General features: G+C 48.6%; 2 protein-coding genes across 2 annotated transcripts; one reads left to right on the top strand and one right to left on the bottom strand.

Moving 5' to 3' along the window:
* Positions 1–1,190: 1,190 nt before the first annotated feature.
* On the bottom strand, positions 1,191–6,931 carry LOC140371869 (uncharacterized). The gene is made up of 5 exons (XM_072459096.1): positions 6,895–6,931; positions 6,456–6,716; positions 5,694–5,954; positions 3,895–4,047; positions 1,191–2,034 (listed from the first exon to the last, which is right to left on the bottom strand). The coding sequence occupies exons 1-5, from the start codon at positions 6,923–6,925 to the stop codon at positions 1,970–1,972; spliced, it is 771 nt and encodes a 256-aa protein (XP_072315197.1). The 5' UTR covers positions 6,926–6,931; the 3' UTR covers positions 1,191–1,969.
* A 3,165-nt stretch (positions 6,932–10,096) lies between these two features.
* LOC140371900 (myelin-oligodendrocyte glycoprotein-like) lies at positions 10,097–16,047 on the top strand. The gene is made up of 5 exons (XM_072459136.1): positions 10,097–10,159; positions 13,875–14,225; positions 14,303–14,335; positions 15,101–15,211; positions 15,277–16,047. Exons 1-5 carry the CDS (start codon positions 10,099–10,101, stop codon positions 15,588–15,590), a joined length of 870 nt encoding a protein of 289 aa, XP_072315237.1. The 5' UTR covers positions 10,097–10,098; the 3' UTR covers positions 15,591–16,047.
* The last annotated feature ends 536 nt before the right edge of the window (positions 16,048–16,583 follow it).

Raw genomic sequence — 16,583 nt, 5'->3', positions numbered from 1 at the left:
TGGGGGGCCTCCTGCAGGGTGTGGGGGACCTCCTGCAGGGTGTGGGGGGCCTCCTGCAGGGTGTGGGGGGCCTCCTGCAGGGTGTGGGGGGCCTCCTCTGGTGTGGGGGGCCTCCTGCAGTGTGTGGGGGGCCTCCTCTGGTGTGGGGGGCCTCCTCTGGTGTGAGGGGCCTCCTGCAGGGTGTGGGGGGCCTCCTGCAGGGTGTGGGGGGCCTCCTCTGGTGTGGGGGGCCTCCTCTGAGTGTGGGGGGCCTCCTGCAGGGTGTGGGGGGCCTCCTCTGGTGTGGGGGGCCTCCTCTGAGTGTGGGGGGCCTCCTCTGAGTGTGGGGGGCCTCCTGCAGGGTGTGGGGGACCTCCTGCAGGGTGTGGGGGGCCTCCTCTGGTGTGGGGGGCCTCCTGCAGGGTGTGGGGGGCCTCCTCTGGTGTGGGGGGCCTCCTCTGGTGTGGGGGGCCTCCTGCAGGGTGTGGGGGGCCTCCTCTGGTGTGGGGGGCCTCCTGCAGGGTGTGGGGGGCCTCCTCTGGTGTGGGGGGCCTCTTCTGGTGTGGGGGGCCTCCTGCAGGGTGTGGGGGACCTCCTGCAGGGTGTGGGGGGCCTCCTCTGGTGTGGGGGGCCTCCTGCAGGGTGTGGGGGGCCTCCTCTGGTGTGGGGGGCCTCCTGCAGGGTGTGGGGGGCCTCCTCTGGTGTGGGGGGCCTCCTCTGGTGTGGGGGGCCTCCTCTGAGTGTGGGGGGCCTCCTGCAGGGTGTGGGGGACCTCCTGCAGGGTGTGGGGGGCCTCCTCTGGTGTGGGGGGCCTCCTCTGGTGTGGGGGGCCTCCTGCAGGGTGTGGGGGGCCTCCTCTGGTGTGGGGGGCCTCCTCTGAGTGTGGGGGGCCTCCTCTGGTGTGGGGGGCCTCCTCTGGTGTGGGGGGCCTCCTCTGGTGTGGGGGGCCTCCTCTGGTGTGGGGGGCCTCCTCGTTATCTGACCTACAAAAGTCAAATCCAGGTGAATATAGTGGATTTCGTCTCCTTGTATCTTTATTCCATCCATTTTTATTAGTTTTCTGTTTTTTTTTTATCATTTTTATTATTATTATACTTGTGCCTAATCTGTGCTGCAACACTGGAATTTCCCCCTTGTGGGACAAATAAAGGAAAAAGACAAACACAGAGACTTTTTTAATTAAATCATTTTATGTTTTTGAATGAGTTTAAAGTTCAGGGTCGACGCACTTGTTTCTCACATTGTGTCTTTAAATGTGTTTCATTTTGTTCCTTTTGAGGTCGTGGGACTGTCCCAGTGACTTTGGGCCTTAGGCGGGGCACAGCCTGGACAGGGGCCAACTCGTCGCTGGTCGTTTTGGTTAATTGTATTGATTGTTTTATGTGTGTTTTATTCTGTGTCGTGTTTTCACAGCTGGAAAAGAACTTTCCCTTTGGAAATAAATAAAGTGACATTTGAGAAAACGTATGTAGACTTAAGCCAAACAACAAGTGCAAAACATTGACAGAATATTTGTTCATTATTGGTGATTATTTAGATTTGACGATGTCTTTGTTCTAAAAGCTCTTTTGGTTTGTGTTTCAGAGCAAACACAAGGAGCAGTTTCACAAATCAAACATGTGTTGTTTTTGTGCTCGTAGAATAATATTGGCCAAACCACATGGAACTTCCTGTGCGTGTTTGAAGTTGGCACGTCGCCCGCTTTGTTTTCTGAGAATCAACACTCGCCCACAGTAATAAAAGAGCTGAAACAGCAGCGAAAAGCAACGAAAAGCAACGAAAAGCAACGAAAAGCAACGAAAAGCAACGAAAAGCAACGAAAAGCAACAAAACACACAAAACAAGCAAGTCTATGACAGCGATACAAATGTTTAAAAGAAGATTTACAGAGATTTCATTGCTTTGCGTGGATCGCTCAGACCAGAAGCAGCTATTGATTTTAGCCCTATTGTAACTGCGTCTCTTCGACTCCGTGCGCCCCCTGCTGGCTTCAGACGTCTCTGATTCTTCGCAGAGAAACGCGCTCAGACTTCTGCTGCTTTTGTTCAGCTCGAGCTGGAAAGAACAGAAAAAACACATTTTAGACCCAGAAGCATTGGGGTGTTTGTGACGCCCCCTATGGTCTGATTGACACAACAGCACCGCAGAGCTCCACCGTACGAACACGGCTCCGACACATGAGCCGGCCACGTTCTGCCCGTGTCCAACTATAACCAACGACTAGAGACTTCATCTCTGCAGGACCTGTACACCTGCAGGGCTCTGGGAGGAGGGCCACTCCCCTCAGGCAGGAGGCCACTCCCCTCAGGCAGGAGGCCACTCCCCTCAGGCAGAAGGCCACTCCCCTCAGGCAGGAGGCCACTCCCCTCAGGCAGGAGGCCACTCCCCTCAGGCAGAAGGCCACTCCCCTCAGGCAGGAGGCCACTCCCTCAGGCAGGAGGCCACTCCCTCAGGCAGGAGGCCACTCCCTCAGGCAGGAGGCCACTCCCCTCAGGCAGGAGGCCACTCCCCTCAGGCAGGAGGCCACTCCCTCAGGCAGGAGGCCACTCCCTCAGGCAGAAGGCCACTCCCCTCAGGCAGGAGGCCACTCCCCTCAGGCAGAAGGCCACTCCCTCAGGCAGGAGGCCACTCCCTCAGGCAGGAGGCCACTCCCTCAGGCAGGAGGCCACTCCCTCAGGCAGAAGGCCACTCCCCTCAGGCAGGAGGCCACTCCCCTCAGGCAGGAGGCCACTCCCCTCAGGCAGGAGGCCACTCCCTCAGGCAGAAGGCCACTCCCCTCAGGCAGGAGGCCACTCCCCTCAGGCAGGAGGCCACTCCCCTCAGGCAGAAGGCCACTCCCCTCAGGCAGGAGGCCACTCCCTCAGGCAGGAGGCCACTCCCTCAGGCAGGAGGCCACTCCCCTCAGGCAGGAGGCCACTCCCTCAGGCAGGAGGCCACTCCCTCAGGCAGGAGGCCACTCCCCTCAGGCAGAAGGCCACTCCCCTCAGGCAGGAGGCCACTCCCTCAGGCAGGAGGCCACTCCCTCAGGCAGGAGGCCACTCCCTCAGGCAGGAGGCCACTCCCCTCAGGCAGGAGGCCACTCCCCTCAGGCAGGAGGCCACTCCCTCAGGCAGGAGGCCACTCCCTCAGGCAGAAGGCCACTCCCCTCAGGCAGGAGGCCACTCCCCTCAGGCAGAAGGCCACTCCCTCAGGCAGGAGGCCACAGTTCATCAGGACCAGAACCTCCCGTCATAAGAACAGTTTCTTTCCCTCTGCTGATGGACTCATGAACACTGCCTAAGCACCTTCACTCACTGCACTGTCACTTCCTGTTGCACTACATAACATAGTTAGAATGTATATATCATGCCGTTTTTGTATAAAGTGTTCAATGTTTGTTGTCTGTGTTGCACCAGGACAAGTTCCAATGTGTGTGAATTTTGTGACAAATGGCAATAAAGCTTTTTCTGATTCTGGTTCTAAAACCTTTACAGAGCAGGAAGTGCTGTTACCGTGACGCTCTGGGCTCTGAACATTATGAAAAGTGCTTATGACCACATAGTGGTGAATCATTGTTGTTGTTGTTGTTGTTCAGAATGCATTAAGAAAGTCAGACATGAATCTGTTTTTAAAGACGAATAAACTTAACAGACTGGTTTATCTTCCACACTTTTCCATCAACGTGTTTCATATGAAACTTTAAACACTGTTAAGTTCCTAAAATCTCAACTCATTTTATATGTTTTATCACTGACAAAAAGAATCCCCTCTCGCACAAATTAGATCAATGTTTGTGTTGTTTCATTCTCATTTGACACAAATGTGATTCTAGAAGTAAAATTGTGTTTTGACACTTTCTTGTTGTCTTTTCTTTGGTTTGTTTCCGCTTTATGACATCAAACTCATTTGAACTTTATTGAACTCTCCATGTCATACCTCGAGTCCACTTGCAGTAGGTGCAGATGCCGATGCAGAGGATGACGGTGTAGAGGACGACCAGCACCACGAAGCTCACCAGTTTGAGCAGAGGGATCCCCATTAGATGAGGAGCAGAGGAGGGCGGGGCAGAGGGCGGGGCAGAGGGGGCATCTGTCAATCAAAACATAATGCACAGATTGTCTCTGAGTTCAGGTCAAGACACAGGTCAAGCCGCTTCAGAATACATGTTTTTAAGTTTGAGCAATAAAAACATGTCATTTTATACATGTTTTTTCTCGATCCGACGGACGACACAAAACATGTTGTGTTTTCACTGTCAATGTCAATTTGTTCAGAACCCCCTCACTGCTGTTCTGCAGAGGTCTGAACCCCCTCACTGCTGTTCTGCAGAGGTCTGAATCCCCTCACTGCTGTTCTGCAGAGGTCTAAACCCCCTCACTGCTGTTCTGCAGAGGTCTGAACCCCCTCACTGCTGTTCTGCAGAGGTCTGAACCCCCTCACTGCTGTTCTACAGAGGTCTGAACCCCCTCACTGCTGTTCTACAGAGGTCTGAACCCCATCACTGCTGTTCTGCAGAGGTCTGAACCCCCTCACTGCTGTTCTGCAGAGGTCTGAACCCCCTCACTGCTGTTCTGCAGAGGTCTGAACCCCCTCACTGCTGTTCTGCAGAGGTCTGAACCCCATCACTGCTGTTCTGCAGAGGTCTGAACCCCCTCACTGCTGTTCTGCAGAGGTCTGAACCCCCTCACTGCTGTTCTGCAGAGGTCAGAACCCCCTCACTGCTGTTCTACAGAGGTCTGAACCCCCTCACTGCTGTTCTGCAGAGGTCTGAACCCCCTCACTGCTGTTCTGCAGAGGTCTGAACCCCATCACTGCTGTTCTGCAGAGGTCTGAACCCCCTCACTGCTGTTCTGCAGAGGTCTGAACCCCCTCACTGCTGTTCTACAGAGGTCTGAACCCCATCACTGCTGTTCTGCAGAGGTCTGAACCCCCTCACTGCTGTTCTGCAGAGGTCTGAACCCCCTCACTGCTGTTCTACAGAGGTCTGAACCCCATCACTGCTGTTCTGCAGAGGTCAGAACCCCCTCACTGCTGTTCTGCAGAGGTCTGAACCCCCTTACTGCTGTTCTGCAGAGGTCTGAACCCCCTCACTGCTGTTCTGCAGAGGTCAGAACCCCCTCACTGCTGTTCTGCAGAGGTCTGAACCCCCTCACTGCTGTTCTGCAGAGGTCAGAACCCCTCACTGCTGTTCTGCAGAGGTCTGAACCCTCTCACTGCTGTTCTGCAGAGGTCAGAACCCCCTCACTGCTGTTCTGCAGAGGTCAGAACCCCCTCACTGCTGTTCTGCAGAGGTCTGAACCCCTCACTGCTGTTCTGCAGAGGTCTGAACCCCCTCACTGCTGTTCTGCAGAGGTCTGAACCCCCTCACTGCTGTTCTGCAGAGGTCTGAACCCCCTCACTGCTGTTCTGCAGAGGTCAGAACCCCCTCACTGCTGTTCTGCAGAGGTCTGAACCCCCTCACTGCTGTTCTGCAGAGGTCAGAACCCCTCACTGCTGTTCTGCAGAGGTCTGAACCCTCTCACTGCTGTTCTGCAGAGGTCAGAACCCCCTCACTGCTGTTCTACAGAGGTCAGAACCCCCTCACTGCTGTTCTGCAGAGGTCAGAACCCCCTCACTGCTGTTCTGCAGAGGTCTGAACCCCTCACTGCTGTTCTGCAGAGGTCTGAACCCCCTCACTGCTGTTCTGCAGAGGTCTAAACCCCCTCAGCCAAATAATCAACAAGACTGGCTCTTACCGTTAGGCTTTACAACGAGCCGACTCTCCAGCGACTGGCCCCTGGTTGGGTGCTCACAGCGATACAGGCCCTCGTCCTTCTGAGTTACAGCGAGCACTATCTCACCTCCAGGAGACCGATCAAAAAAAGAACCGTTTCTGAAGAACAAGGCGTTGAAGTTGGAGGTTTGTTTAGCTTCGTCCATCATTTTCAAGGAACATCTCAGCGTGACCTGCTGTCCCTCTGTTATCGGGAACAATGGGCTCTCCAGGATCACTTTCTCTGACGGAATAAAAGAGTTATTTAACGTAACTATAGTTCATGAGGTCTTCATGTTTTAATAGTTTGTAGGATGGTATGTTTTGTAGGACTGGTGACACATCTGAAGAAGGCAACAGCCAAAACATGTCATGGTTTGGCACTAAAACACAGACAGTAAGAAACTATCGATGTTGTGACTCCCACAACCGAGCCTCTGCAGTGTGTTCTCAAAAGAGCCTGTCGGATGCTTTAAAGATGTTTCTTTTAAGATGTTTCTTTTAAGATGTTTCTCATGATGTGATAGAAGTGTTGTTCTATAAGAAACAAATGCTAAGTTCCATTCCCCATCGGGAAGGGCTCCCACGACCTTCTTGCTGTGAAGCTAGCATGCTAACACTGCGCTACCGTGCCATACCGTAAATGTATTTCAAAATAAACTTTTACTCATAGTTTCAGTTACTGTGATGACTTCTTATTTAGTTATAGTCAGCAAAATATGGCATTGAAGGCTGATCTTCTCACCTCTGCTCACGGTGATGTCGGCAGCAGGACTACACTCGGTCTGGTTGTGATTCCGGCACTGGTAGAGTCCAGAGTCAGAGGGCATTGTTGGTCCCACTCTGCAGACCCCCGGCCCCTTAGGCACACCCCAGGGTCTTCTACACGGCTCAGGTGTGGAGCGGGTGGTCCTGAAAACCGTCCAGGACGGGGAGGGGCAGGTGACGGTGAAGAACTCATCGCCGTGCATCTGCGAGCTGTGCGGTTCGACTCTCAGAGTGACAGCTGAGGAGGAGACGCAGTCAGAGTTTTAACCATGTCAACGTTTCCTCATCGTTTTCTCACTCAAAGTTGTAGTTTGATTCCCGCATGTTTGAGCAATCCTGTATTGCAATTTGTACTGAACTGACAGATGTGTGAATAACATGTCGATAAGTAAAATAAAGTACTAAACACTCTTTACCTGTGAGAGCGCAGAGCAGAGCCGCCGCCATCCTCGATCTGAAGCTGAAGTTTAGCCACATCCTGATTTCTACTGAACAGGAAACTAAATGTCTGCAAACCAACGCTGATGTGCTGAAGGCCAATGAACGCCAGAGCTTTAAACCACCAAACAAACACTGACAACCACAGAACCTGCACAGAGCACTCTCACCTCACAGCGAGAAGGTTCCAGGGTTTGACTTCTGAGCACTGGTTTTCCCTGCCAATCCAAAACATGCATCACGGGTAAAGTCCTCCAGCTAAAGGTCCTGACCAAAACCAAGACCTGGAGATGTTTCTCAAGCGCTGACCTGACACTTAAGGATGGGTCAAATGCAAATGAGGACAAATTTCCCTTCAGAGACAACACTTATCAATGAAACCCTGAAACCCGATCAGAGCGATCAAGGAGACAGACTTAGTGCTTGTGTGAAGGAGATAAAAACCTGGAGGACACTTAATTATCTGCTTCTTAGTCTGAGACTCGGACCTGCGGTGCGGGGACCTGCAGTGTGAGGGACCTGCAGTGGGGGCACCCCAGGGCACTGTCCTTGCGCCCTTTCTCTTCACCCTTTACACTGCAGACTTCAGACACGACACGGACAGCTGTTTCCTGCAGAAGTTCTCTGATGACTCTGCATCTCATCGGACTCATCACAGACGATGATGTGGAGGACAGAGGACTGGAGCAGGACTTTGTGGAACTACCTCCTCATCAACGCGGGGAAGACCAAGGAGATGGTGGTGGACTTCCACAGAGGCCACGCCCCCCTCACCAGTGAACATCCAGGGACGGGACATTGAGAGAGTGACTCATACAAGGACCTGGTGTTTCATCTGAACCACAAACTGGACTCATAACACAGACTGCACAGGAAGAGCCAGAGTGGACTCTACCTCCTGAGGAGACTCAGGTCTTTTGGAGTGACAGGGCCGCTCCTGACAGGTCCACTCCTGACAGGGCCACTCCTGAAGACCTACTCTGACATGAGTGGCGCCCCCTGCAGGACAATCTGTCCACTCTGGAGAGCAGCTTCAGTGACTGATCCACCCTCGCTGTGTGAAGGAAAGGTTTCGCAGTCTGTCCTTCTGCTGCTGTCAGACTCTACAACAAACACTGTCATACACATGTGCAATACTGACATACACATGTGCAATACTGTCATACCCATGTGCAATACTGTCATACCCATGTGCAATACTGTCATACCCATGTGCAATACTGACATACCCATGTGCAATACTGTCATACCCATGTGCAATACTGTCACACCCATGTGCAATACTGTCATACCCATGTGCAATACTGACATACTCATGTGCAATACTGACATACACATGTGCAATACTGTCATACCCATGTGCAATACTGTCATACACATGTGCAATACTGTCACACCCATGTGCAATACTGTCATACTCATGTGCAATACTGTATACCCATGTGCAATACTGTCATACCCATGTGCAATACTGTCATACCCATGTGCAATACTGTCATACCCATGTGCAATACTGTCATACCCATGTGCAGTTACTCACATGCAATAATGTCACATTCATGTGCAATAACTGATGAAAATAGAGTGTTTATTTGACCATTATTATTATTAGTATTATTTTGTCTTACGCTGTTTTCATTTTATTTGCTCTTTATTTTCCCTCCATTCCTCATTAAGAAATGAGAGGTTTTGTCTGTAGGAGTTTTTGTTTATAAGAGTTCTTCTATTAAGAGTGTTTTTTAAACTTCCTATAAGTTATCTGTCCTTTTCCTCTGTATCTACTGCGTTGCAACAATGAAATTTCCCCATGTGTGGACAATAAAGGAACATCTCATCATATCTTAAAGCTGAACAAAGCGAGGTCATTGTGCTGGAGGTCATTGTGCTGGAGGTCATTGTGCTGGAGGTCATTGTGCTGGAAGTCATTGTGCTGGAGGTCATTGTGCTGGAGGTCATTGTGCTGGAGGTCATTGTGCTGGAAGTCATTGTGCTGGAGGTCATTGTGCTGGAGGTCATTGTGATGGAGGTCATTGTGCTGGAGGTCATTGTGCTGGAGGTCATTGTGCTGGAGGTCATTGTGATGGAGGTCATTGTGCTGGAGGTCATTGTGCTGGAGGTCATTGTGATGGAGGTCATTGTGCTGGAGGTCATTGTGCTGGAGGTCATTGTGCTGGAAGTCATTGTGCTGGAGGTCATTGTGCTGGAGGTCATTGTGCTGGAGGTCATTGTGCTGGAGGTCATTGTGCTGGAGGTCATTGTGCTGGAGGTCATTGTGCTGGAGGTCATTGTGCTGGTCCTAAACATCTGAAGCCTCCAGTTCTACTGTAAGAAACCTCAGAGTCTCATTTAAAGCTCAGATAAATCAAGTCTGTAAAACAGACTCTTTTATCTGTGTAATAAAGATCAAATCAGAAGAATCTGGCCTAAAAGTGAAGCTGAAACGTCTCCTGCATTTGTAACGTCTCGATTCTCCTGTAACTCCTGCTCACAGCAGGTCCTAAAAGCTGTTCTTCTTCTGCCTGAGGAACACTCTGCTCCAGATGAACGGCTCTACATGTGCACTCTCACCTCACAACAAGAAGGTCCCACGTTTAAACCATGGTTGGACTAAATAAAGGTGTTTTATGGTCTTATTGTGTGTCGGATCAGAACTGTTGTGTCATTTATGTGGCTCTTGTTTACAGTCTGGTTGCTATGGTAACAGCTGTGGAATCACCTCTGCCTGTGTCATATTTGTGCTCTCGTCCAACCAGGAAGTACAAGTTTAAACTTTACACAAACAGGCAAAATGTTGAGTCAAATCTGAAATATAATAGTGTTTTAGTGAAATGTGCAGTTTAAGCTGTCGTGTGGAGTTGAAGAAGAATGAAACCTGCATTTTAATGACGCTCTGGGTTAAATGCAGTACCACCTGACGCCAATAGATGGCAGGGTCAGACAGGTACACAATAAAGTCTGTTTTCACAATGATATTTATATTTGTATTAATGTCGTTTTCTTATTTATTTCATTTCTCTATTAAACCTGGCGTGCCTATAATTAGACTTCCGCCGTCGCACCCTCAAACAAAGGTGATACTTCATGTTTTAGTTCTGATCCTTTGTCTATTATAATAATGAAAGGGAAAGTGATTTCAGAAGTAGAACACGACGGTGTAACTTTCATTCAGTCGACATTTAACCATGTGGATGTGTGTTCTTTTCCTCGGGGCAGTTGTACACGTCATCCAAGGCGTCGAGCCGGGTCAGTATTCACACATTCACTTTTATTCACTTGTTTTATTCGAGGAAAAGCGAGAAAAGCGAGACACAAACACTGAAGGATTTAAAGCTTTAAAACACAAACTAATGAAAAAGACGCGCGTAAACGGAGGGTTTAGTCCTGGTTTAGTCCTGGTTTAGTCCTGGTTTAGCCCTGGTTTAGTCCTGGTTTAGTCCTGGTTTAGTCCTGGTTTAGTCCTGGTTTAGCCCTGGTTTAGTCCTGGTTTAGCCCTGGTTTAGTCCTGGTTTAGTCCTGGTTTAGACCTGGTTTAGTCCTGGTTTAGTCCTGGTTTAGTCCTGGTTTAGACCTGGTTTAGTCCTGGTTTAGTCCTGGTTTAGTCCTGGTTTAGACCTGGTTTAGCCCTGGTTTAGTCCTGGTTTAGTCCTGGTTTAGTCCTGGTTTAGTCCTGGTTTAGTCCTGGTTTAGTCCTGGTTTAGCCCTGGTTTAGTCCTGGTTTAGTCCTGGTTTAGTCCTGGTTTAGTCCTGGTTTAGCCCTGGTTTGGACTTGGTTTAGTCCTGGTTTAGTCCTGGTTTAGCCCTGGTTTATTCCTGGTTTAGTCCTGGTTTAGTCCTGGTTTAGTCCTGGTTTAGTCCTGGTTTAGCCCTGGTTTGGACTTGGTTTAGTCCTGGTTTAGTCCTGGTTTAGACCTGGTTTAGTCCTGGTTTAGTCCTGGTTTAGCCCTGGTTTGGACTTGGTTTAGTCCTGGTTTAGTCCTGGTTTAGTCCTGGTTTGGACTTGGGGAGGGTTTTGTGACGCATTCACTTCACCAGCTCGGAGCTCATTCTGATGGTTTTAAACGTACTTTTGTCACAGATTCTGTAAATGCAGTTTTAAGACGTAAACACGGAAAACAAGGCGTGTGACGCTTCAGTGTCACAGGGAAACCACCGGTTTAGTCCTGGTTTAGACCTGGTTTAGTCCTGGTTTAGTCCTGGTTTAGTCCTGGGTTAGTCCTGGTTTAGAACTGGTTTAGTCCTGGTTTAGTCCTGGTGTAGCCCTGGTTTAGACCTGGTTTAGTCCTGGTTTAGTCCTGGTTTAGTCCTGGTTTAGACCTGGTTTAGTCCTGGTTTAGTCCTGGTTTAGTCCTGGTTTAGACCTGGTTTAGCCCTGGTTTAGTCCTGGTTTAGTCCTGGTTTAGTCCTGGTTTAGTCCTGGTTTAGCCATGGTTTAGTCCTGGTTTAGCCCTGGTTTAGTCCTGGTTTAGTCCTGGTTTAGTCCTGGTTTAGCCCTGGTTTGGACTTGGTTTAGTCCTGGTTTAGTCCTGGTTTAGCCCTGGTTTATTCCTGGTTTAGTCCTGGTTTAGTCCTGGTTTAGTCCTGGTTTAGTCCTGGTTTAGCCCTGGTTTGGACTTGGTTTAGTCCTGGTTTAGTCCTGGTTTAGACCTGGTTTAGTCCTGGTTTAGTCCTGGGTTAGTCCTGGTTTAGACCCTGTTTAGACCTGGTTTAGTCCTGGTTTAGACCTGGTTTAGTCCTGGTTTAGACCTGGCTTAGTCCTGGTTTAGTCCTGGTTTAGACCTGGTTTAGACCTGGTTTAGTCCTGGTTTAGACCTGGTTTAGTCCTGGTTTAGACCTGGCTTAGTCCTGGTTTAGTCCTGGTTTAGTCCTGGTTTAGACCTGGTTTAGTCCTGGTTTAGACCTGGTTTAGTCCTGGTTTAGTCCTGGTTTAGTCCTGGGTTAGTCCTGGTTTAGAACTGGTTTAGTCCTGGTTTAGTCCTGGGTTAGTCCTGGTTTAGACCTGGTTTAGACCTGGTTTAGTCCTGGTTTAGACCTGGTTTAGTCCTGGTTTAGACCTGGTTTAGTCCTGGTTTAGACCTGGCTTAGTCCTGGTTTAGTCCTGGTTTAGACCTGGTTTAGACCTGGTTTAGTCCTGGTTTAGACCTGGTTTAGTCCTGGTTTAGACCTGGCTTAGTCCTGGTTTAGTCCTGGTTTAGTCCTGGTTTAGACCTGGTTTAGTCCTGGTTTAGACCTGGTTTAGTCCTGGTTTAGACCTGGTTTAGTCCTGGTTTAGTCCTGGTTTAGTCCTGGGTTAGTCCTGGTTTAGAACTGGTTTAGTCCTGGTTTAGTCCTGGGTTAGTCCTGGTTTAGACCTGGTTTAGACCTGGTTTAGTCCTGGTTTAGACCTGGTTTAGTCCTGGTTTAGACCTGGCTAAGTCCTGGTTTAGTCCTGGTTTAGTCCTGGTTTAGACCTGGTTTAGTCCTGGTTTAGACCTGGTTTAGTCCTGGTTTAGACCTGGCTTAGTCCTGGTTTAGTCCTGGTTTAGACCTGGTTTAGACCTGGTTTAGTCCTGGTTTAGACCTGGTTTAGTCCTGGTTTAGACCTGGCTTAGTCCTGGTTTAGTCCTGGTTTAGTCCTGGTTTAGACCTGGGTTAGTCCTGGGTTGCATTTTCAGGAATAACTACTACAGCCACCACACCCAACACTAAGAGTACAACCTACTTACTATAGAATAAATGTACTTTTATTGTACTTTTTATCAGTTATTCTGTAGATTCTATTATAGTAAAGTACTAAAAGTGTTTACATTACATTTTACATTTAAACGTATTTAGATTGATGCATTTTCTTCATGATTACTTCAAATGAAAATAATACCTATGTTTAGTCCTGGTTTAGTCCTGGTTTAGTCCTGGTTTAGTCCTTAACCCACGACCCTAACCCACGACCTTAACCCACAACCCTAACCCACGACCTTAACCCACGACCCTAACCCACGACCTTAACCCACGACCTTAACCCACGACCTTAACCCACGATCTTAACCCACGACCTTAACCCACGACCTTAGCTCACGACCTTAACCCACGACCTTAACCCACGACCTTAACCCACGACCTTAACCCACGACCCTAACCCACGACCTTAACCCACGACCTTAACCCACGATCTTAACCCAACCCACGACCTTAACCCACGACCTTAACCCACGACCTTAACCCACGACCTTAACCCACGACCTTAACCCACGATCTTAACCCACGAACTTAACCCACGACCCTAACCCACGACCTTAACCCACGACCTTAACCCACGACCTTAACCTTATAAAAAGTGATATTAAGTCAAAAGATAAGAACGCGTGAAGCGTGAGTCTGTGACGGGGCGAGTCCGTCCAGTGCGTGGTCCCAGGTCAGAGCATGTGAGAAGACGCACGCGCCCGTGTCACTGTCTGCTGCACGCAGCGCCAAATCATTTAATCGCAATACAATTGCCGTGACTAAAGAGTGCACACTTCTAAGAGTGCACACTAAGAACGCACACTTCTAAGAGTGCATACTTCTAAGAGTGCACACTAAGAGCGCACACTTCTAAGAGTGCACACTTCTAAGAGTGCACACTTCTAAGAGTGCACACTTCCAAGAGTGCACACTTCCAAGAGTGCACACTTCTAAGAGCGCACACTTCTAAGGCTGCACACTTAGAAGTGTCAGTTCTACCAATGCAAAACAGGCTAAATCTACAGTTACTCTCACCTGCACCCCCCCTCCCCCTCCTCCTGTTGTGTGTTTTGTGCAAACCTGGAAGAAAAAATATTTTTAAATTGAAATATATTTACATTTATGTAATATTTAATAATATATCATATTTATATTTCTTCCGCCTGTTCAATACATTTCATTTAAAAATCCGTAAACCAAATAATAACATAACTGTGGCCTAACTTACATAGTTTAATTCGACTTATTTCTCCTGCCACAGAGTTCAAAGTGGTCGCTGATAAACCTGAGCAGGTGGTGGAGGTGAACCACGATGTCGTCCTGTCCTGCCACACGGAGCCGGAGATGGACCTGACCAACCAGAGCGTGACGTGGACTCTAGAATTCCAGCACAAGAATCAAAACAAGGTCGTGTACTATTGGAGGAACGGTGAGGACGACACAGATGATCAACACGAGGATTTCAAAGACCGAGTGAAACTTCTCAAAGAACATCTGAACATCGGAGGAGTTTCTGTCGAGATCAAAAACGTAACTATGGCAGATGAGGGGACCTACAAGTGTCTCATGACAACATCGAAAGTTAAAATGAGCGCCAACATGACACTTAATGGTAAGATTTGTTTCCTTCACACTCCTGCACAGCGTTTGCTCGTGGAAGACTCAGTGATGTTTGTGCTTGTCCCACAGTGACATCTGAGGGTTCAGATCGTACCGGGAAAGGTACGAATCACTCTGCATCATCACTTACGAGTCACGTCTGCGGATTGGAGCGATCCCGTTGTCCAGCAACTGAGGCTCGGGTGTTGGGAACGTGGTGTAGAAAGTGCCGTGTTTCAACCATAAAAGATGTGAATTAAATGTGCCGCTTGTAACAGTGAAATGACACTTGAAAGAGCCACGTAATGATGCCACTTATTAATCATCTTTATTTGTAGTGGGACGGCTCTTTGAGCCAGCTCTCATTTTGAAGGTTAAACAACAAACAAACAAATACAGATACAATACAACTCAATACATAAAATGTAACAAACACATAAAACATGTATTGATAAAATACACTGGCCATAACTTATTTTCTCTTGTGCGTTGCACCACGTGCTTCACCTGTGAGCGCTGTGTTAGCTCAATATTCATTTTCACCAGTCAAAATGTATGTGTCTGTCACACTTTAATACAAAGTACAAAGGACAAAAGCAGAGTTAGTTTTCTTTAAGCTAAAAGTTCTGGTTTTTCAAATTTTTCCAAAAAAGAAATTCAATTTCAAATGCGAATGTGTTCAAATATAATGTACACAGCTTTAGACCTGGTTTAGAGCTGGTTTAGTCCTGGTTTAGTCCTGGTTTAGACCTGGTTTAGAGCTGGTTTAGTCCTGGTTTAGAGCTGGTTTAGAGCTGGTTTAGTCCTGGTTTAGTCCTGGTTTAGACCTGGTTTAGACCTGGTTTAGCTCTTAGTGAACTCTAAGTCTTTGTTCTCCTTTGCCTCTAGATTATCGATACCTTGGATCTTCTGCTATAGCTGGGATCGTTCTAGCAGTTCTGGTTCTGGCAGGTCTGGCAGGTCTGGTGATCTGGTTGTACAGGAAATCCAGGCCCAAAGGTGAGGTCATCACTGCTGATCTGAAAAAACTCTAAAACCAACTCTAACAAAACCTTTATTTTTAGACACACCCACAGTGTTATACAGCAATGTCCCTCATGACCAACCACCTGGACCAGACAATGCACCCAATCAGGGGATAGAACTACCAACCAATCAGGAGCCAGAACCACCGGCCAATCAGGAGCCAAAACCACCGGCCAATCAGGTGATAGAACTACCGACCAATCAGGAGGGAGAACAATTACTCCAGACCAACAATGACGCCACAACCAGCCAATCAGGATCAAGAGAAACTCGCTCAAGAACCAGCCAAGAGAAGAGTGAGAGCCAGGAGGAGGAGCTCACGTCTGAAACACCCAATGAAATCACCCGTTAAAACACTTTCACACTAGTTCTGGTTTGGTTCTGGTTTAGTTCTGGTTTAGTCCTGGTTTAGTCCTGGTTTAGACCCGGTTTAGACCTGGTTTCGACCTGGTTTCGACCTGGTTTAGTCCTGGTTTAGACCCTGTTTAGACCTGGTTTTGTCCTGGTTTAGACCTGGTTTAGTCCTGGTTTAGACCTGGTTTAGTCCTGGTTTAGACCCTGTTTAGACCTGGTTTTGTCCTGGTTTAGTCCTGGTTTAGACCCTGTTTAGACCTGGTTTTGTCCTGGTTTAGACCTGGTTTAGTCCTGGTTTTGTCCTGGTTTAGACCTGGTTTAGTCCTGGTTTAGTCCTGGTTTAGACCCTGTTTAGACCTGGTTTTGTCCTGGTTTAGACCTGGTTTAGTCCTGGTTTAGACCTGGTTTAGTCCTGGTTTAGACCTGGTTTAGTCCTGGTTTAGACCCTGTTTAGACCTGGTTTAGTCCTGGTTTAGACCTGGTTTAGTCCTGGTTTAGTCCTGGTTTAGACCTGGTTTAGAGCTGGTTTAGTCCTGGTTTAGTCCTGGTTTAGACCTGGTTTAGTCCTGGTTTAGACCTGGTTTAGTCCTGGTTTAGATCTGGTTTAGAGCTGGTTTAGTCCTGGTTTAGACCTTGTTTAGTCCTGGTTTGGAGCTGGTTTAGTCCTGGTTTAGACCTGGTTTAAAACTGGTTTAGACCTGGTTTAGTCCTGGTTTAGACCTGGTTTAGACCTGGTTTAGTCCTGGTTTAGACCTGGTTTAGTCCTGGTTTAGACATGGTTTAGAGCTGGTTTAGACCTGGTTTAGTCCTGGTTTAGACCTGGTTTAGAGCTGGTTTAGAGCTGGTTTAGTCCTGGTTTAGACCTGGTTTAGAGCTGGTTTAGTCCTGGTTTAGTCCTGGTTTAGACCTGGTTTAGTCCTGGTTTAGACCTGGTTTAGACCTTGTTTAGTCCTGGTTTAGAGCTGGTTTAGTCCTGGTTTAGACCTGGTTT

The sequence above is a fragment of the Eucyclogobius newberryi genome, unplaced genomic scaffold (genome assembly GCF_026437365.1).
Source record: "Eucyclogobius newberryi isolate DKJ021-1_F unplaced genomic scaffold, fEucNew1.0.hap1 SCAF_22, whole genome shotgun sequence".
In the NCBI taxonomy this organism is placed as follows: domain Eukaryota; kingdom Metazoa; phylum Chordata; class Actinopteri; order Gobiiformes; family Gobiidae; genus Eucyclogobius; species Eucyclogobius newberryi.
Note: the sequence above shows the minus strand (reverse complement) of the source record. Positions and strands in the feature narration are given on the sequence as shown.

Bases quoted from the DNA above. Each gene is read 5' to 3' on its own strand.
- LOC140371900 (XM_072459136.1), top strand. From the start codon at position 10,099: ATGTGGATGTGTGTTCTTTTCCTCGGGGCAGTTGTACACGTCATCCAA. The intron at 10,160-13,874 runs GTCAGTATTCAC...CTCCTGCCACAG, and splicing joins CATCCAAGGCGTCGAGCCGG to AGTTCAAAGTGGTCGCTGAT. The intron at 15,212-15,276 runs GTGAGGTCATCA...CTTTATTTTTAG, and splicing joins CAGGAAATCCAGGCCCAAAG to ACACACCCACAGTGTTATAC.
- LOC140371869 (XM_072459096.1), bottom strand. From the start codon at position 6,925: ATGGCGGCGGCTCTGCTCTGCGCTCTCACAG. The intron at 6,717-6,894 runs GTAAAGAGTGTT...TCTCCTCCTCAG, and splicing joins TCTGCTCTGCGCTCTCACAG to CTGTCACTCTGAGAGTCGAA. The intron at 2,035-3,894 runs GTATGACATGGA...TGTTCTTTCCAG, and splicing joins CTACTGCAAGTGGACTCGAG to CTCGAGCTGAACAAAAGCAG.